The following is a 22547-nucleotide window of genomic DNA, read 5'->3' on the forward strand; positions in this document are numbered from 1 at the left end:
CTTTGATCAGCTTAATCTGCTCTACCATCTCATGTACCATCTCTGGTCCTAAAACCACTGCCTCAGCACTATCGTCCCAACAAACCGGACTCCTACATCTCCTCCCACATAAAGCCTCAAATGGCGTCATGCCAATGCTGGTGTGATAGTTGTTGTTGTAAGAAAACTAAATCAAATCTAACCTCTGTTCCCAGCTACCACCAAAATCCATCACACAAGCTCGTAACATATCCTCTAGAGTCTTGATTGTCCTCTCTGTCTAACCATCTGTTGCAGGATGAAATGATGTACTCATCTTCAACGTAGTTCCCAAAGACTCCTGCAACTTTTTCCAAAACCGCGAGATAAATCTCGAATCTCTGACAGATACTATATCTTTAGGCACCCCATGCAATCTCAGCACATTCTTCCGATAAAACATAACTAATTGTGCCTTAGTCCATGTATCTTTTATTGGCACAAAATGAGCTGACTTGGTCAGTCGATCAACTATAACTCATATCATGTTGTTATCTTGCTGACTCTTCGGTAAACCCACGATAAAATCCATAGAAATGGACTCCCGCTTCCACTCAGGTACCTCAAAAGACTGAATCTTACCTTGTGGTCGCCGCTGCTCCCTTTTCACTCTCTGACATGTCAAACAACGGGCCACGAACTCAGCTGTTTCTTTCTTCATCCCAGGCCACCAGAAAATTTTCTTTAAATCCTTGTATAGCTTGTCACCACCTGGATGTACCGAATATGGTCTGCAATGAGCCTCTGTCATGATCATCTTTTTCAGCTCCTCATCATTAGGGACACACCACCTCCCATCAAATCTCAAACTACCATCTGTGTGAATATAGAATCTAGACACTGTCCATTTCTCTACTCCAGCTCTCCACTCTACTATATTGGGATCCAACACCTATTTACCGCGAATATCATCATAAAGATCAGGCTGCACTGTCAAATCTCCCATGGCTTCCCCTTTCTGTATCATATGTATCGCAAACATCGCAACCTCATCCCTCAATATCATCAAAGATATGGCTGTGCACAAAGAATGCACATTCTTCCTACTCAAAGCATCTGCAACTACATTGGCTTTCCCTTCATGGTAGATAATATCCATGTCATAATCGCCAATCAGCTCCATCCACCTCCTCTGTCTCATGTTCAACTCCTTTTGAGTGAAGATGTACTTGAGACTCTTGTGATCTGAAAATACTTTAAAGGTCGCCACATATAGGTAATGTCTCCAAATCTTAAGAGCAAACACAACTGCACCCAACTCTAGATCATGTGTAGGATAATTCTCCTCATAAGGCTTCAATTGCCTAGAAGCATAGGCAATTACTTTACCGTTCTGCATTAACACACATCCCAATCCATTCTTTGAGGCATCTGTATACACCTCAAAATTTTCACTCCCTTCAGACAATGCTAAAACTGGAGCCGTGGTCAAACGCTCCTTTAATGTTTGGAACGCCATCTCACAACTCTCATCTCAACGAAACCTGTTCTCTTTCCTCATCAAAGCTGTCATAGGTCTAGCAATCTTGGAGAAATTTTTCACGAACCGTCGATAATACCCAGCTAAACCCAAGAAACTCTTGATCTCAGCTACATTCTTCGGTGCTTCCCACTTGGTAACTGCCTCAATCTTTGCAGGATCCACAGCTACCCCTTCTTTAGAAATCACATGCCCTAGAAAAGCAACTTTCTCCAACCAGAACTCACACTTGGACAACTTTGCATACAACTCATGCTCCCTCAACGTCTGCAACACAATCCTCATATGTTCCTCATGCTCCTCCTTAGTCTTAGAAAAGACTAAGATGTCATCTATGAAAATCACCACAAACTTGTCCAAAAACTGGCTGAAGACTCTGTTCATCAAATCCATAAATACAGCTAGTGCATTAGATAACCCAAACGGCATCACCACATACTCATAATGGCCATACCTCGACGTGAAAGCTGTATTTGGTATGTCCTCCTCTCTAATCTTCACCTGATGGTACCCCGACCTCAAATCAATCTTAAAAAAGACTGCTGCACCACTCAACTGATCAAACAGGTCATCTATCCTTGGCAAAGGATACTTGTTCTTCACCGTCACTCGCTTCAGCTCCCTGTAATCTATACACAACCTCAAGCTCTCATCTTTCTTCTTCACAAAAAGAACTGGTGCTCCCCACGGTGATACACTAGGTCTAATGTATCCTCTTTCAATCAGATCATCTAACTGCTTCCTTAGCTCCTCCAACTCCTTAGGACCCATCCGGTACGGTGCCTTAGAGATTGGCCCCGTCCCCGGTTTCAGCTCAACACTGAAATCTATCTCCCTCTTCGGTGGCAACCCCGGAATCTCCTCTGGAAAGACATCTGGAAACTCTCCCACAACTGGTATCTGCTCAACTGTCGGACTCTCCACTCTTTGATCCCTCACATGGCACAAAATCAACGGGCACCCCTTCCTCAGATAAGACTTTAAGGTCACAGCTGCAATCAACTTAACTTTGGTTTTGACAACAAACCCACGATAAGACACACTAATCCCCTTAGGACCTCTCAGAGAAACTTTATTTTGATGACAATCTATCTTAGCTTTGTACTTTCCCAACCAATCCATCCCGACTATCATCTCAAAACCGTCTAAAGGGAACTCTAGCAAGTCTACAGGTAGATCAACTTGCCTAACTATCATGGATACATCTCTATACAACCTCCCACATGATACAGACTCACCCGAAGGTATAAAAACTTCCTCTCTTACAGACTCATACTCTCTCAAACCCAACCTTTTAACATGACTCGTAGATACAAACGACTGTGACGCCCCCGAATTAAACAAAACAAAGGTATAAACACCATTAACAAGAAATGTACCGGTGATAACGTGAGCATCATCCTCAGCTGCTTTCTTCTCCATCATAAACAGCTTGCCACTAGTCTTCTGCCCTCTTCCCTGGACAGTACTAGCTGAAGTAGCCGGTTTAGCACCCGACCCTTGATTTTTGTTGGTGTTCGTAGCTGGTTTCTGATAAGAATTACCGCCATTGCGGCTGCCCCCACCGTTGTTGTTCTGACCTCCCTTGTAGTTCCATGACCCGGCCGGTCTGTTACTCGTATAACTCTGTGCAGGACCCTGTGAAAAGCTCCCCTATCCCGGCCTTTGGAAACCCCCAGTCACCGCACTGGTGCACTCATGTCTCTTGTGGCCTACACCACCATAGTTGTAACAGGTCATACCCCAACTACCACCACTACTACCACGGCCTCGCTCGTATGAAGCCCCAATACTAAACCCTGAGCCCAATGAATATGCTCTCGCCTGAGTGTGGTTACCCTTCTTATAGTTGGATTGACCACCACCCTCACTCTCAGCCTTTCTCTTCTCAGCTCCCCTCTCCCTGGTCATCTCCCCCAACCTCTCAGCCCTCCCAGCTCTCTCATAAACTTCCTTAACATCTGTAAGGACTCCCATCGGTAGCTTCTCCATTATCTTGGGGGTCAACCCCTTCTCAAACCTTAAAGCTAGGTTCTCCTCACTCAGCCCCATATACTCAGCATACCTAGACTTCTCATTAAACTTACAGTAGTACTCAGTCACCGTCATTTCGGATGTCATCTTAAACTCATCAAACTCTTCCCTCAGCTTACTCCTCACATGCTCCGGCACAAACTCACGTCTCATAGCTTTCCTGAACTCATCCCAAGGTATTGCAGGTAATCCCTGCTTCATATACATCTCCCTAGCACTCACCTTGACCTTATCCCACCACTCACCTGCCGCTTCCCTCAAGTAGAACGCAACTTGTTCCACCTTCAACTCATCCGGACAATGAACTAACTCCAAGATATTCTCCATCTCCTTATACCAATTATCTAGAAGAATTGGCTCCCCAGTTCCCTTATACTCTTTCGGACTGAACCTAGATATGTGGATGCTGATCTTGGAGTGATCAACCTCCTTATCATTTCCCACTCTCTTCAAAACTTCTGTAAGAGCATCTTGGTGCTCCAACATCTTCACTATATCATCAATGTTCATGTTCTCAGCTCTAGCATACAAGGCGTTTTTCTTTGGCGGCATCTTGTAACTATATAGAAAAAGGTAGATATAAACACGCATACTATAACCCAGAACACGCATATGATCTGCACATACCCCACTCGATCGAGTACCAGAACCCACTCGATCGAGTTGAGGCTACTCGATCGAGTGCCCAACCTACTCGATCGAGTGCCTCGACTCTAGAACCTAATCAGACCTCTGGTCAAAAACATACTCGACCGAGCTGACAAGCCACTCGATCGAGCGGACCCTACTCGATCGAGTGCCCCTATGTACTCGATCGAGTACCCAAAAACACGATTCTGCCCAGAAAAACAATAAACTACCTACTCGACCGAGTTACACCCACTCGATCGAGCACCTCACCTACTCGATCGAGTGCCTCCTACTCGGTCGAGTCATGCAGACTCGTATACACTACCCGCATGTTCATCTTACTTTCCCAACATAATATACAACCTTTATAATTTCAATAAAATAACAACAACTACGCATGCATATATACGCGATTCTTTATATAATCAACAAAACGATTTATTCACACCACTAGTATGCCACATTATAAACCATTAACACGCTTTTCATCCAATTCAACATACAAATCACATATCTTTTAACTTCTACTTCATACCTCCAATCCTCCACATTTATCATCCACCAATTCACAACACATGCTACTATGTACACATACAAACCATAAGACAGCATATACGATCCCGACACGTACCCCATGAGACCGGTTCAAAATTGTAGGGCGAGTTCGCGACTTTAGGACGTCTCCTAAGCCTTTGCATTAGCTCCGACAACTTCTACCCCGGGTTCATTTTAATTTGACTCCTTATGTTCATTAGATTCATTAGTTACAGGTTTCAGGATCGTCCCTCTGATACCACTTTGTGACACCCCCATACTCCAAGTGCCTTACCAGAACCACTCAGGTATAGAAACATCACCATCTCGGTTTCCCGAGGTAATGATAATCAAATGACAATAAAGAAACATAATTTAAATAGCAATACGGTTTAAAGAGGTTACATATCCAAAATCAAAACTGTTAAAAGTACGATACATGTTCTCAAAAACCAAATGTCTCAAACAACTAAAGTATAACAGCGGAAGACTCTAAACTGCTCGTCGTGACTCATCCCAGCTAGCCCAAATGCCTCAAATCAAACCTGCTCAATAACTGATCACCATCCTCGAATGGATTACCACAGTTTTTGAAACAATAAACGGGGTCAGTACTAATTACACGACATAAATCACAAAAGACAGAAGTCAAACAGCTCAATCATCACATCAAACCCCAAACTCCATAATCAATCTCCTCATAACTGACCAAAGTGTGTAGCCCTGCCAGAGTACCCATCGCAACAGGTACTCCACACCGCCAGTGGGGGGACTGCAGTCGTACCCACCAAATCCCCGCTCATCTCTATCGAGCGATAAACCCATGTTCATTAATGTGCACATCCCTTCTGTGGCGGGTTCCACATAAGGCGAATCAAGGGCGTGAAGCCACTCCCGCAAGTGACTCCACTCAGCCAGGGATGCGCCCCGAAGAACACAGACAGTTAAACAGTAACCACATTATAACATCAACAACCATCTGGAACAATCAACAATATGAAATCACAACCGTCTGAATCAATCAACAATCACTAACTACAACACAATCACCACAAATCATGTAACTAATACTGAGTAGGGAAACCCTACCTGGAATGCAAACACAAAGCAGACGATCTAGCAGCTGTCTCAAAACCTTTCTTCTACGAACCCTCCTCCTATACACATAATCATACAATCACTGCCACAACAATATAACCATAAAAACCCCCAATCCCCACGTTAGGGTTTAACCAAACTCAACCAAATACTATAAAAAAACGGTACGTAGAACTTACCCTTGACGCAAGGATCACAATGATACAAAGAACAACGAAATCCGACCTCTCTAGCTCTGGGATTTGCCAATAAGGCGAATGTGGAGAACAAGTAACTTGCAATCTCTTTTTGTGTGTATTAAGTTTGTAAAAGTGTTTAGGAAAGATAACGAAGTATTATATATACTAATTCGCATTATTAACAAAACCCATCAAAATATTACCCGATAATAACCAACTTACTCGATCGAGTAAGTCTCGTACTCGATCGAGTGCCACTTACTCGATCGAGTGCCAAGGCTACTCGATCGAGTACCCTACAGGCAGACTACTGTTTCGTAACTCAAAACTTACTTACTCGACAGAGTAAGCCCAGGGGCAGCTATGACCAAGTGCGGGCTGAGCACGCGAACTGGGCCTCCAAATTTTTGGGCCTCGTGTTCGTATAAAGTATGAAAACATTAGTCATATATACATAATAATCTCTATGTATATTAACAAAAGTGTGATAGCACATTGGTGAATACATGTTTCAATTGCCCAAACCACCCGAGTTCGAGCCTTGCTAAAACCATTTTTATTTATTTTATTTATTTCCTCAAATTTTGAGGGCCTCCGTTTTCATTTTGCACGGGGCCTCCGAATTATTTGAGACGCCTCTGGTAAGCCCCACTCGATAGAGTACCCAGAGACTCATAAAACCGTAGTATTACAGTTTATATAGGAGCTAGCAAACAACACTTGGCTAAACGATCACACTTGTGAGAATATCAGTCCGACTGGCCGATGCGATATTGAGACTTCTTTCATATATGAAGAGATTATAGACCCATTTAGAAATACTAAGAGTGGAGGGTTCGAATTGTGAATTAGCAACTTTTTCGATGAATGTGATGGCTGACTTATGAATTTTTACAAGTTAATTTAATGTTTGTAAACGATCACACTTGTGAGAATATCAAAAATGAAACAAAAACGAGAAAATAGTCAACGGTGACAATTTCTCAGTGTGCGACCATTTAGGATGTGTTTGGATTGAAAGATTTAAAGGGAAAAAAACGGAAGAAGAGTAGGAAATTTTCTTTAAACACATAAAACTATCGTTATCAAATGCATTACTTATTACTCTACAAAAAAGCTCGAAGAGAGAGAAAGCGAAATTCTGAAAAAAACCCCCAATTCAACAACCCTAATTCATCCCGCTGCTCCGCCGTCACCACCATCCAAGCTTGCCCACCTTCAACCCGCCCTACTCGATCGCCGGAGATGGGATCGGCCCTCTGCCTATCTCCGGCGATCCGTCACATCAATATACCTATAACCCCTTCTCTCTTCAACCTTGACTTCGTTGCTTTCTCCTTCACCGCCGGTTCGTCCTGTTCATTGTTCGCCGGAGGTGCTTCCTTCCTGGCCTTTCTCCGGCGAAGGTTGGTTCGTTGCTCTTAATCTGCTTTGTTCGGTATCCATGCTTCCTACCTCCGCCGATTGCTCTTTGACCCGAGCCTTTTTTGGTCCATCGTTTTCTTTATGGTGGCTCTGATGGTTTTGTCTCTCTCGCCGGCTGTCTGTTCCCGTCGTCCCTGCTTCTTGCATCACGAGCGGTGCTGGTTTTTTTTGCTTTTGTTGCGTTGTCGGCCCTCGCTGTTTTGAAGCTTTGTCCGTCTGGGGGTGTTTCCCTCCTTGTTGTTCCCGTCCCTTTGGTACCTTGTCCTGTCACCGCCGTTGTCCGCATTCAATTTAAGGGTGATCCCCCCATTCCCCCCACCCTTGGGTTGTTTGTCATGTTTTATGAGGTTGTCTAGTACCGCCGCTGTCCGCATTCAACTTAAGGGTGATCCCCCCATTCCCCCCACCCTTGGGTTGTTTGTCTTGGTTTAAGTGGTTGTCTGGTTGTGCCCTTTTGGTTGGTTCCGGTCTTTGGGTTCGATACGGTGATCCCCCCATTTCCCCCACCTGTCGTTCCCTCTGCCTTTTCCCCTTTTCGACTAAGTGTCGTCTCGTCTTTTAGAATGTTTTTCTGCTGGCGGTGGTCCTGGGAGGTGTCCCCTGGTGCTCTGGGTTGTTTTTTGGTGTGTTGTTATGCCGGGTTGTCAGGCTGGTGAGTCTTTGCTCCGGTTGGTTGTTAGAATGTCTTTGACGGTTCTGCTTGTCAGTCTCGGTTGGAGAAGGCGAGGCGTGTTGGTTTAGCTGCTTTGGTGTTTGAGGCTGTTGAGGTTGTTATGGGGTCCTCCTATTGGCTGTCGGGTCAGTTCTTGTTCTTTTCTGTTTGGTGTTTGGTGAAGCTGGGTGTAGTGGTTCATTTTGTGTCCTTTTGGCCTTGTTTTCGGAGTCTCGGCTGGGTTGGTTGTTTCGAAGGCGATTGTCCCGTTTTCGAGTTCAAGGTTGTTGGTTTTGAAGGTGGGTTCCAGTATGTGATGTGCTTGGTAGGGTGTGTTGGGGTCTGGTAATGCTGTTGGGTGGCCCGGTTGCGGTGGTCTCAACTTCTTTGGTTTCCATGAAAGGGTTGGCTTGGAATTGTAGGGGTCTTAATGATCCGCTTGCCCCTTCAATCCCTAAAATTAGAGCAATTTGTAGGTCTTTTCATAATAATTTAGATTTCGTTTTCCTTTCTGAAACTAAGTGTGATGTACGTTCAGTTGATGTTCTTTTGCGCCCGATGGGTTTTCTCGAATCTGCTGGGTGTGATGCTGATGGTTTAAAGGGGGGGCTGTGGGTTGGATGGAAAAGTAGCTGTAAATTAGAATGTATCTTTTCCAGTCGCAATCTTATTATCCTCTTGGTTACTCAATGTAAAGGTTGTATGTGGTATTTGTGTTGTGTGTATGGTGAACCTGATCACTCTAAGCGGGGCGCTGTATGGGAATCTTTTACCAGCCATCTTAACTCTTTCGACAAACCTTTCTTGCTTTTTGGTGACTTCAACCAAGTTGAATTCTCGTCTGATAAGTTAGGTGGTAGTGATAAATCAATTAGAGGGGCAAACTTATTTTCCTTCTGGAAAAATTTACACTGTCTGATGGATATCCCTTTCAAGGGACCTAGATTCACTTGGTGTAATAATAGGGACAATCCTCATCGGATTTATGAAAGGCTTGATAAGGGTTTTGCTTCTGATGATTGGCTATCTTTATTCCCCAATACTTTCATTAAACACCTGCCTATTCAAATTTCGGATCATGCACCTATTATCCTTGATACAAATATGATTCTCCATACCAAGAAGAAAATTTACAGACTAGAGGCTTGGTGCTTTGATCATGCTGAATGTAGTGGCCTGGTTAAAGATAACTGGGGAAGGGCTGACAAGGGTGATGCTTCTCATTCTCTTTTGTCAAAATTACGTCGTATAAACAACGCTTTCAGAGTTTGGGCTTGTAACAAAAAAGATGAATGGGGCCTAAAGTGGAGTGCATTTGACCAAGACCTGGAGTCCTTTCTTTTGGATATTGAGAATGGTGGTGACACTACTAACTACGAGTTGTGTCATAAGAAGCTGATGGAATTCTCCATTGCCGTGGGCACTTATTGGCGTCAACGGGCCAAATTGAAATGGAATTGCGAGGGTGACACGTGCACTAAATATTTTTTCAATTGGGTTAAAGGACGATCTGGTGCTAATCTTATATTGGGTATTAAGAAGGAGTCTAATGAATGGACTTTTGATATGAAGGAGATTGGTGGATTGTTTAATACACACTTCTCTAATATCTTTAAGTCTGATGCTGAGCCTGAGTGTTTTGAAGGTTACATAAATAATTACGGTTATTTATTTGATAATCTTAAGTGTAAAGTGGACATGGAGGAGAGAGCCAAGTTGGGCCGGTTATACTCAAAAAATGAAGTTCGTCAGGCGGTGTTTCAACTGGGACCCCTAAAATCTCCGGGTCCTGACGGGATTCCTGCGGCCTTCTACCAGAAGTATTGGTCTATTATTAAAAATGATGTTATTAGTGGAGCTCTCAATATTCTCAATTCGGGTACTGTTCTTAAGGATTTTAATAAAACCTTTATTGTCCTTATTCCAAAAAATGATTGCCCTGAGAGAGTTGGGGATTTTCGGCCGATTAGCCTATGCAATGTTATTATGAAAATTGTCACAAAGTGCATAGCTAATAGATTGAAAGGGGTTATGGATGATCTGGTTAGTCCATTTCAAAGTGCCTTTGTTCCTAATAGAAGTATTGCGGATAATATTGTTATTGCCCAAGAAATTCTTCACGTCATCAATCATAGGAGTTATGGTAAGAAGGGTATGATAGCATTAAAGGCTGATATGAGTAAAGCATATGATAGACTGAACTGGAATTTCATAAGAGGGGTGCTTTCTTACTTGAATTTGCCAGACTCTATGGTTCATCTCATTATGAGTACTATTGAAACTGTTTCCTATGAAATCCTTATTAATGGTGCTCCTATGGAAAATGTTGAACCGTGCTGTGGGATTCGGCAGGGTGATCCGCTATCCCCCTATATTTTCGCGCTGTGTACGGAAGTCCTCTCCCAAATGATTCTCTATGCCCAGGATTGTAATCTTATTAAGGGCATTAAGATTTGTAAGAACGGCCCGGAAATTTCCCACCTCTTATTTGCAGACGACTCACTCTTCTTTTTACGTGGTGACTATGGGAATATGGACTTTCTTATGAACCTTATTGATGAATATTGTGCTGCCTCTGGTCAATGCCTTAATAAAGATAAGTCCTCTATTCTTTTCAGTCCTAATTGCTCGCTCATGATGGTCAAAAAGTGCTTGACTGAATTTAAATTTGCTCCTAAGCATGATCTTGGTAACTATCTTAGCTTACCAACGAGCATTGGGTCTTCTAAGAGGGAGCTTTTTAAATTTCTTGTCGAAAAGACTAAGCGCAGGCTTTCCTCCTGGAATAATATTCTTCTTTCTTCGGCTGGTAAATTGACTCTTATTCGTTCTGTTCTCTCTTCACTATCCCTTTTCTCTCTATCGGTATTTCGCATACCGGTAAGTGTAACATCAAAACTTCAGTCCTTGATGGTGCATTTTTGGTGGAGTGGAACTAGAACTAATAAGTCTATTCACTGGTGTAGTAAAGACTTTCTTAGTAAGCCTGTGGGAGAAGGGGGCCTTGGTCTTCGCAATATTGGTTGCTTTAATCAAGCTCTCCTTGCTAAGTCTGCTTGGAGAATCTTATGTGATCCGGGTAGTCTTATTAGTATGGTGATTGGTCCCAAGCTTGGTATCCAAGATGATATTTTATTCCAGAATCGTTGGAAGGCTCCCAGTGCGTCGTCATGGGCTCTCAAAAGCCTTGTCTGGGGTTCCGATCTTATCTACAACAACATTGCTTGGTCAATTAGATCTTCATCTCGACTTAATGCTTGGAAGAGTAACTGGATAGAGGGTTGTAGCCTTCATGATCTTTGCGGGGATTCTTTTGATGTTCCTACTGACTCCACGCTCTTGGTAGGTGACCTTTATGATAATCACAGAAGATGGGATCTTTCCTCTCTTGGTTTTGATCCGGGTGAGGAAGTTACAAAGAAAATCCTTGCAACTTATATTCCGTGTCAACCCTTGGATGACTCCTTCTATTGGAAATTTTCTAAGCATGGCGTCTACACTGTCAAGTCGGGTTACTATGTTGCTAAGGCCTTATCTGATGGACCTACCACGGGTGCTGACCGTTCTAGAATGCTTCCTACCATTGTGGCCTTCTGCAAATCAAAGTTGTGGAAGTTGCCTATCTCTAACAAGCTAAGGGTGTTTTTATGGAAATTTATGGCTAATGCCCTTCCTGTGGGGTCTGAATTTCTCAAACGCAAGATGAGTTGGCGCTCCTCTTGTACTCTCTGCGATGGCTTACCTACTTGTGTGGAATCTATCTCTCACCTCTTCAGAGATTGTAGCTTTGCAAAAGCTATTTGGTTTGGCTGTCCTTTAGGAATTAGAATCACTGGGGGGGTGGATATTGATGTCAGGATTTGGGTCATTAACTGGATCAAGTATTTCTTAATTGGCCCAGATCCTACCTCCCTCCTTTTTCCCCTTATCGCCACCCTTTGGAGAATTTGGTGTTGTAGGAATGACATGGTCTTCAGGAGTCGTCGCCCTTGGCCTATGGGTGCCCTCAACTCTATTCTTGGTGACATTGAGTGTATGAACGCGGTTGTGTGCAATAAGGATGATTGCCTCCTTCAAGCGTCTTTGTTGGACTTCTCTTCTGATTTTGAACTAGCAAAGAGAATCAGAAACTCTTTTCCCTTTTGGATTGTTGGGGGACCTATGTGCGGAAATGTTTGTCTTTGTTAAGTGTGATCTTTGCATGGAGGGTCGATAGAAGTTCGGCATGGGGTGGTGCTTGTTGGACGGTGATGGGATTTTAAGGAATTGCGAAGGCTCGCTCGTTTGCCTCTTCGCGCCTCCAAGTCAAGGTCGCCGCAATCCGGCGCTAAAATGGGCCTTGGAGGAAGGGTATCTTCACGTCAGACTGGTTACGGATTGTCTTGTCTTGGTTTTGCAGGTGGCCGGAGCGGATAAGCCTATTGCGTCTCTTTCTTGCATTATCCAGGATATTAAATCTATTACGTCTAGTTTTCACTTTGTTGCTCTCTTAGCTTCTTCTCTAGGGGAGTGAATAGGATAGCTTTCATAATCTTGCCCAGGGAAGTTTCTATTGTGTTATCTTATTTGTTCTTTGTCAAAAAAAAAAAAAAAAAAAAAAACTTATTACTCTACAAGACTCGCATCACTTTGCAACCTTTTTTTCATCAACGAGCAAAATGATCGCAACTTAAAAAATTGCGACCGAAAGTACGACAATCGTTGAAAAGAAATAACCCAACAATCCAAAAGCAATGTATCCAGCCCAAGTTCTTTTTTTTCCCCAAAAAAAGCGTTTCTCATCCTCTCCATGGACTATTATTGACTCATTGCATGTTTGTCCGTATACTTCGTATATAAATTGTAAGACTTTGTTTACTTGAATACAAATTCTTACGGAGGAGTATTTAAGGTGGGAGTATTGTTTAAAGTTTAAATTTAAGACGGGTTAAATATCATATCAATTGTTTAGATAAAATAAAAATAGAATTATTAGCAAAAGTCTCGTCTTATTTATGCGAGTAACATACTCCCTCCTATTCTTTATCTTCTTCTACATTGTTTTTTGGGGTGTTTTTAAGAGGAGTGAAATATGTGGAAGAAAATGGAGGAAAATGAAAGTAAGGGAGAAAATGTGGGATCACAAGTTATAAGAACCACAAATTATAGACAAATAAGGAAAGTGGAAGATTTTTTTGCAAGTGTTTGGTAAGTAGGTTATTTGGTCAAATAAGGTACCTGAAATGAAATGCTACCTCAGGTAGCATTTGAAAAATCAGGTACCTGAAATGACTTATTTTCCATTTTTTACCCCTTTATTCTATAGTATTAAATAGTTTTCATATCCTTTTACGTCATTTTGCCAAAATCAGGTACCTTTTCAGCTAGTTTGCCAAAAATATTTTTATATAATCAGAGTTACCTTATCAGCTCCTAATTTTCAGCTACCTTATCAGTTACCTTTTCAGGTTTCAATTAACTTTTCAGTTTTCAGCTACTTTTTCAGGTTTCAGCTAACTTTTCAGGTAGTTTTGCCAAACAGAGCCTAAGAGGGAGTACTATTTAACCCATTTTAATTTAAAGACAAATATATCCTTTTTAAAATAGGGTTATTTCATAACAATAATCCATCATATTGGTGGTCTGTAATAATCACTTCATCCTATCAATAATCCCAATTAAATCCAACCTAAACATCATACCTTCTAATAACGAACTAGCTCATATTTTTTTATGTTTATGTGTATCAAATAAACCAAGTTCTTGATTCATCACTTGAAAATATTACACATAAACTTCACATATACCAGCTAGGTTGTCCAAAAACTATCAAATATTCCAACATAAACTTCAAAAAAATATGAACTGGTTCGTTATTAGAAGGTATGGTGTTTAAGTTGGATTTAATTGAGATTATTGATATGGTGGAGTGATTATTGCAGACTACTAATAGAATGGATTATTGTTATGAAATAACCCTTTAAAATAGGGTAATGTTAACGGCACTACCATTTTTGTTAATGTCACTCAATTACAAGTCAATTATATGGGTGGCAATAACAAAAATAGTAGTGGCGTTATCATCGCCCTTAAAATAAACTAATTACAATAGGTCTTGGTATAGACGGGTGAGACGAAAAGACGGGTAAAGACCTAATAAAATGGGTAGGGGGGACAAGGTGGGGCACCCCCATGTACTTCTCACTTTATGGCAAATGAGTATTTTGTGAGGAGAAATGGTATCCGTCTATACGTATAGACGGATAGTGTCGTCTATAATGAGAATTTGTGAACTAATTATTGCTTTAAATCTTGAATTGAGACAGATTGTATTTCAAATCACAAGTAGCTTTCTGAGTGACTAGTGTTACAGTGTGAGTGAACACTGACTCATACTGGATCATTAGAGATGCTTAAATGCGGGAGGGCATAAATCCACGAGGGTAATATACTCTCCCACGGGATTTACAACCCTTTTACCCAAAAAGCCCTTTTAAAGTAGTGATAGCTCTTTTGTCTGTTGACTTTTCATAGGGCTATGCTGACAAGTGCTTTACAAATCCCGTGCGCCAGTATATTGGTCCCGTGAATATATGCACACCCTTAAATGCTTGATAGAACGTTCCACCTGTTATCGTCACACCAAATAAGCAATCCCTTTACCTATTTGGTTAATCGTTACGGATTCTCTTCATTACTTAAAAAGAAATGGATCTCCATTATTTTTAAACGGTTCAGATTAAATTTTTGAATGATCTAATGGTTGTAATTATTTCATAAAAGTAATGTTTAATGAATGAAAAGAGAATATATTAGAATAAGAGTGTACTAATTTTTAACCCGTGCAAAATTGCACGAGTATGTAATTTAATATTGTAGATTAGCAAGATTTATAAAAAACATAGTTACATTTTTTATGTTGATTTGAATTATAAATTACATATGTAATTACCAAGCGGGATGTAAAATACATGATGTCTTAAGTTTATTGTTCGAGTACTGATTAAATTATGATTTGTCCTCTTGATAGTTAAAGTATGAATACCTACTTAACATAGTAATCGAGAGACTGAATAAAAACCGAGAAATAAAAGGAAAGGAGATTTTTTTTATGAAGATTAACATCTTTTAATGAATTATGTGAATATGCGTGAAAATTAATTAGTGATTTTGTTGTTTAAAAGATTTATAATTGACAAAGTTAAACAATAAAGCATGTATTGTTAATATTTAACTTAGGTTGAGAGAAAATGGAGAGAAAGTAACGGAGAGGATCCAAATTGCTGGTTAACGGATGCGACCCACATTAGAGTAACTACAATCTATTCTACTAATTAGTCTCAGTGTAGACGGGTATATCCGTCTAAAGATGTAAACAGGTCAAATAATCTCATGTTTGCATGAATAGTAACCCCTACCATTTCACTTGTTGTTTGTCTTATTATGTAAGTGGTCACATATTTGACCCGTCTAAAAATTTTGAAGAATAGTATCCGTCTAAAGTGAGATTTTGTGCTTTTCTACTATGACTTGCACATAACCTCCGTTTGGCAAAGCATTTCAGGTACCTGATTTGGTCAAAGTAGTTTATTTGACCAAAATTTCAGGTACCTTATTTTTTCGTAAGCGTTTGGCAAGTAGCTTATTTAACCAAATAAGCTACCTGAAATAAAATGCTACCTAGAGTAGCATTTGAGATTTCAGGTACCTTATTTAGTTTGATTTTCCGTTTTTACCCTTTAAATCTATACTATTAAATAATTATCATATCCTTTTACGTCATTTTATCAAAATCAGTTACCTTTTCAGTTAGTTTGCCAAACATTTTTTTATATAATCAAATACCTTATCAGTTTCTAATTTTCAGCTACCTTATCAGTTACCTTTTCAGGTTTCAGTTAACTTTTCAGTTTTCAGCTAACTTTTCAGGTTTTCAGCTACCTTTTCAGGTTTCAGCTACCTTTTCAGCTACTCTTTTAGACCACAGATTCTATATTTCATCTATCAAAATCGTTTATATGCCTTTGATTCAAGTATCTTTCATAAATACTCCGTATGAGTAATAAAGAAAATAAACAAATAAATAAGTGTCTCTCACCATTTATGCTGCCTTAACTAACTCTACGTGTGTTAACAAAGTTTCTCTCTCTATCTCTAGAGAGTTTCTCTCTAATTGAGAGTTCTTACCCTCTGGGTTTTGTCCACCGCCAAATTTTTCTGTTCTGTAGCCGACACAACTCCGACAGCTTCATCCACCATCCCGTTATCTTTCATCCTCGCCAAACCCCTTTATCAACTTGCTTATCCCCTCTGCCAAACTCCCCAATTTGCTAGATGGCCTATCCCTTTTGCTGCCTTGTTTTGGACACGCGTCGGTGCTCTGTCCGGTCTGTTGCCACGTAGAGCTCCGGCCAACCCTTTGTCTCCTGTTTCCACCTATATATACATTTCTACGCTTTTTAATTCCTCCCCAGAGCTTAACCTTCATATTTTCCCTGTTTTATATACCTAAACACATCACCATGGCTTCTTCCTCCTCCACCGCCCCTTGTCGGGCTGGTGTGAATATAAAACTACCACCTCACCTTTGTGTTGACCTCACGGGATTGGATTTCAATAGGGTTCTAACTGCCCGGTTTATTGACCAGAGATATCTGGATGTTGACAGGATTTTATACCTGATTGGTATCAACTGGAGGCTAAATGGGTCGATTTCGATTCGACCCATGAAACCTTATTACTTGTTTTCTTTTTCATCTATGGCTGATTACAAGTACTTCCGCAAGCGTCAAACTGTCAATCTTGATGGTAGTTTAATGGTGCTTCGTCCGTGCTCTGCAACTTCTTTCCCGGATAATATGCTCTTTCATATTGTCCCTGTTTGGGTTCGTGTCCTGCATCTTCCGTTTCATCTGATGCACTCCTCTGTTGCTGCTTACCTGTTGTCTCATGTGGGAGACATTTGCGAGGAGGAGGTTGTAAACTCTTTAACACCCTCTCGATGCTTTGTTAGAGTAAAGGTCTGGGTGGACCTTTCGAAACCATTGATCCCTGGTTGTTACTTGGAGATTGATGATCGTACTCATCAGTGGATTGGGTTTTCTTACGAGGGCGTGTTCAGATTTTGTAAAACTTGTGGAGAAGTGGGTCATCGCGTATCCTTTTGTCCGTCTGGGAAGATTCACGGTGCTCGCCGGATTCGTGCCCGTATGGAGGAGCTTAGTGCAAGTGGGTTAATGGTTCTCCATGGCCCACCTGGTTCGCGTTTTTACACGCCGGAGATTATGGGCTTACCTTCAAGAGTGAAGTACTTGACCTCCAGAATTGATATCGCTGAACCTGATGAGTCTGCTCAAGTTGATTCAGGCGGAGATTCACCAGTTTTTTCGTTTTCTTCTTCACCTTCTGACAATGGAGGGGATGAGGAAGCTCCTTTCGCTGCGCCACCGCCTGCTTTTATGGTCCATGAAGATGAATCTCGAGAAGTTCTGCTTGAGTCTCACCCTTTGAGGCGCTCTCTCCCTGATCTTAATGGAGCATCGACCTCTGTTGTTCCTGTTTCCCCGAGTTTTCGTATGACAGCTCCTGAAATGGACTTGGATCCTATCATGGATCTTGGTCTGCCTGAACCGGTTACTCCCCCACGTCATGTGGATGTGGGCATCCTTTTTCGTGACCCTTTGGTTGCTGGGCCTAGCTCTGGGTCTGGTAATTTCGTTCCTATGGACTCGTCTGGTAGGAAATTGAAATTTGTTTTTAAGCGCAAGGTAAACTATGAGCTGCATCACTTGAGTTGTCCACGATTTAAACGATCTTTTCGTCTGCTTTTATGGACTTAACCTTGGATTCGTCCTTGTCTGTCCTTGAACCACGAGCACTCCCCCCTGAGTGTCTTTTTGTTTTCCTGGGTTTACCGGGTTTCAGTTACACAAAACCTAAATCGCCGGATTTAGTTCAGCTTACTGGTGTTTGTGGGCCGAATAAACGCAAATTTATGAGCTCGGATTCGGCCCTGGAGTTTTGTTCCTATAAACGTCTTAAATGTTCTGTTGACAGTGTGTGGGGTTTCCATTTTTCGTCGCTAACTGTTTTTTCGTCTCTTTTCCTGTCTTCTCACAGCGCTGAAGATAGGACGGATCGTTTAGGTCAGGTGGTGGGCCTTAAGTCACCACCAGGGTACCAATGACTATCTTTTGTTGGAATTGTAGGGGCTTTGGGGAAGCGGATGATCCTACAATTCCGTATCTACATCAGTGTGTCCTTAAATATCATCCGCTGGTTTTGTTTTTGCAAGAGACTCATACTAATGTCGACATAGCAACAACGAAGACTCACCATCTTGGTTATCCTAACTTCTTTGGGGTGGACTCTTTTGGTCGTAGTGGTGGTCTTCTTTTGTACTGGGATGACTCTGTAGATATACAAGTTATAAGTAGTTGCCCCCGTTTTATTTTTTGTAAATTGGGCATAGTTGTAAATCAAGCTGTTTTTAAAGATATGTATGTAATGTTCCTGTATGGGGAACCTGTTTTCCAATATAGGTCTTTTCAATGGGATAATATTTCTAATGAAATCTCTGGTTGCTCTCCTTTTCTGGTTATTGGCGATTTCAATCAAGTGGAGTTACATTCGGACAAACTTGGTGGATCTTTAACAATAAGAGGTCAAGCTGAGTTTACAGCGTGGAAAATTCATAACAATCTCGTGGATATTCCTTTCTTTGGTCCTCGTTTTACCTGGATGAATGGCCAACTTGCTAACAACTGTATTATGGAACGCCTTGATCGTGCATATGCAACCCAAGATTGGATTGATCTTTTTCCCGCTTCCTCGGTTCTTCACTTACCTATTCTTATTTCAGATCACTCGCCAATTATGCTACGTTTTCTACCGCAACCAAAATCGCGTAAAAGGCCATACCGTCTTGATAACTGGTGTCTTCAAATTCCGGAGGTGATGACCCTTGTATCTAATGCATGGAATACTCCAGTTTATGGTTCCTCTTCTTATGTCCTATCCCGAAAGTTAGCTGCTGCTCGTTTTGCTATTCTGAATTGGGTTATTCGACACCGCATCTGCTATGGTATAAATTGGTCTTCACTTGAATGTGATCTTCTTCAAGCATCTACTTCTCTTTCGGACTCTGATGACGCCCTTTTGTACCACAACCTGCGATCTTCCCACCTTCATCTGCTCTCCAAGCAACATAGTTACTGGATTCAGCGAAACAAGACACGTAAAGAAATTCTGGACGGCCTTCCGACCCGTTTTTTGTTTAACCGTGTTAAGCAACGATCTTCCAAGCAAAGACTGATTTCTCTTCGCACTTCTGATGGAACATGGATTAATGACCCTATTGAAATAGAAGCGGAGATTTGTTCTTATTTTCGATCTATTTTGGGAGGTCAGCAGTCGTCTCCCGCTGAAAAGTTTCAGTCCACAGCAGATTTTCTTGATGACCTGGATGTTCCTTCCCTTTCGCCGGCCGACTGTTCTATTCTCTCTACTCCTTTCACAGAGACTGATGTTCTCCGAGTGATTCGTAGTATGGATGGTTCGAAATCACCTGGCCCGGATGGTATTACTCCCCGATTTTATCAGGTTTTCTGGCCTCAGATTGGTCATCTTGTAACTTCGGCAATCTTGCATTTTCTCAATTCTGGAGTAATGTTGAAGGAATAGAACCAGACACATATTATACTCATTCCGAAGGTGGAACACCCTGAGTTGCTAACCCAGTATCGGCCTATTAGTCTTTGTAATGTTATCTACCGTATTGCATCAAAATGCCTGGCGAATAGGCTTAAGCTGGTAATTCCATCTATTGTATCTGACTCGCAACAAGCTTTTGTCCCTGGACGCCTGATGACGGACAGCTGCCTTGTCGCTCATGAGGTGCTGCACTATATTAACAAAACAACAAAAGGTTCAAACTGTTTTGCTGTGCTTAAGCTTGACATGAACAAGGCCTTTGATCGTGTTTCGTGGAGTTTCCTCATGTTGATTATGAAGCGTATGGGTTTCCCAATTTTATGGCGAAATATTATTTGGGAATGTGTGTCTACAATCTCTTATAGGGTTCTTATTAATGGCGAACCGTCGGAATCTTTCCGATCAGAGTGTGGTCTTCGTCAAGGGGATCCTCTGTCTCCCTACCTTTTTATTATGTGTATGAAAATTCTGTCTCGACAGCTGATCAGAGCTGAAAAAGTTGGCTCCTTGACTGGCATCAAGATTTCAAGATATGCACCAACGCTTTCGCACTTATTCTATGCGGATGATGCTTTTCTATGTTGCAAGGCAACACCTTTGTCCTTTGAGACTTTACGGGATATTTTCAAGGACTTCGAAGCGTTTTCGGGTCAGATGATTAATTTCAGTAAGTCCTATATCAAGTTTAGTCCGAATACACCTGCGGACTTCCGAGAGCATCTGACTTCGATTTTGAAGATGGCTCATGTTCCCACTTTTGGTACCTATTTGGGAGTTCCTATTGATATCCCTCGCAAGAGGTATGCGCTTTTTCTTCCTTTTGTTGATACTCTCACTACTCGCATTTCATCCTGGTTTGCTCTCCATCTCAGCCAACCAAGTAAATTGATAGTTATTTCGGCAATTTTGCTTGCTTCTTTGAATCACGTCTTCTCTACGGTTCCTATTCCTATCGGTGTGTGTCGCAAGATAGATGCCTTGCTGACGGCTTTTTGGTGGCGAAATGACTGGAATAAGCAGTCTATTCACTGGACTTCCAAAAGTATACTGCAAGCGCCAAAGGAATATGGTGGTCTTGGTTTCAAAAATACCCATCTGCTCAGCCAGGCTTTGCTTCTTAAGAATTTTTGGCGTATCCATACACAGCCAACCACGTTTTTGGCAAGATATATGGCCCCGAAGTATGCCCGAGACTTGCCTGTTCCTCTGGCAACCTCTCGAGTATCTCAACCATCTTTTATCTGGTCCGGCATTTGCAAGGTTGTTTCCGCGGCTAACAATGGTATTTGCTGGAAACTTGGTAATGGACGTTTACTTGACCTTTGGTCAAGTCGTTGGATTAATGGTAAGCAGCCATTTGGCACCGCTCCAGTTCCAGAGCCTTCACCATCTCTCTCTGATTTCTTGCTGGAATCCGGTGACTGGAATCCGTCTATGGTTTTCCGTTACTTCTCCTCTATTTGTGCAAAGGAAATTATTGCTTTGGAACCACCAGCTCAGAATTTTGATGACTTTCTCTACTGGAAATATACAGAGGATGGCTCATATTCGGTAAAATCAGGTTATTCGCTCCTATGGTCTGAATCTTCAGCTGCCCGCTGCATCCGATCTTTTGTCCATACCTTTCCTTGGAAACAAGTGTGGCAAAAAGAAATTCCACCAAAGATCTCAATTATGTTATGGCGTCTTGCTCATAATATTATGTCAACAAATGATAATTTAATATCTAAATATGTGCCGGTTGACTCAATGTGTACTCTCTGTCATTCATCCCCTGAAACAGAAGAGCACTTATTCCGTTCATGTGAAGCTGCCCAACATGTTTGGAAAGCATCCGCCCTTGGGATTAACGCCATAGCTAACCCTTCTATTTCCTTTATATCTTGGGTTGGAGACTTCTTGTCTTATCTTCACAGACAATCTTTGGTGCCTAATCAAAGGTGGCTCCTGCTTCACTTTTGTTGTGTTCTCCAGGCCATTTGGACTACTCGCAATGCCGTGATTTTTCGAAATCACAACGGTGACCCTGCAGTTACCTGTCGACTCATTGAGGATCTACTGCACTCACATGTGCAATTTTCCAAGGTACGTCCTACACAGTTGCACCCCTCTAATGAAGTTGTTGCACCATGTGTTGTCACAGCTGCATCTTCGCCTCAACGGAGTGCGATTTCTTTTTCTGTTTCCACACGCTACGTCCCACGAACAAACTGTTTCAGTTACTGCATCATCAGTACCGAGTTGGACTATTCCAAGTCAAGTGTTGTTCGCGCAAGTTCGTCTTTTGACGCTTCCACCAGGACCCTTCTATGTGCTATGCGCTATGCCCATTCTCTGGGCCTGAGTTCGGTTTGTTTCTTAGTACCTTGTTGTAAACTATCTGCAGTTCTGGCAACCTCTTTGCCAGTCCCAATTAGTGTGCGGCATTCCTTTCGGGAAATCCGTGCTTTGTTTGTAATTTATCCTTACTGGTCTGTACGCCTGGCAACAGGCTAACTCTGTATACTAGCTGTGCTTCTTTAATATATTTCAGTTTATTATTGTCAAAAAAAAAAAAAAAAAAAAAAAACTAACTCTACGTCCAATTAGGATTCTCTTCATTTTCTTTCTCTCCATTTTCTCTCACAAACCCATTTAATAATATTATACTCTCCATACTCTATTTTTTTTTGGTGCTTACTCTCCATATTCTATTAATCCTTTATTTCTATGCATAAATAGTGAAATGTTCGATGTTGATAGAATTCAGTCTCGTCCGTTGATAAAAAATGGACTCGGATTTTTACTCATTTGCATCCACCCCTTG

The 22547-nt window shown here is 41.6% G+C and overlaps 1 protein-coding gene across 1 annotated transcript; it reads left to right on the forward strand.

Annotated features, from left to right (window-relative positions):
- The first annotated feature begins 16551 nt into the window (after window positions 1-16551).
- LOC141607388 (uncharacterized) lies at window positions 16552-22237 on the forward strand. Its single transcript, XM_074426740.1, has 4 exons — window positions 16552-17796; window positions 18086-18093; window positions 18238-19657; window positions 19742-22237. The coding sequence occupies exons 1-4, from the start codon at window positions 16552-16554 to the stop codon at window positions 22235-22237; spliced, it is 5169 nt and encodes a 1722-aa protein (XP_074282841.1).
- Window positions 22238-22547: the final 310 nt, after the last annotated feature.

This window comes from Silene latifolia, chromosome 10, assembly GCF_048544455.1.
Source record: "Silene latifolia isolate original U9 population chromosome 10, ASM4854445v1, whole genome shotgun sequence".
NCBI lineage: Eukaryota > Viridiplantae > Streptophyta > Magnoliopsida > Caryophyllales > Caryophyllaceae > Silene > Silene latifolia.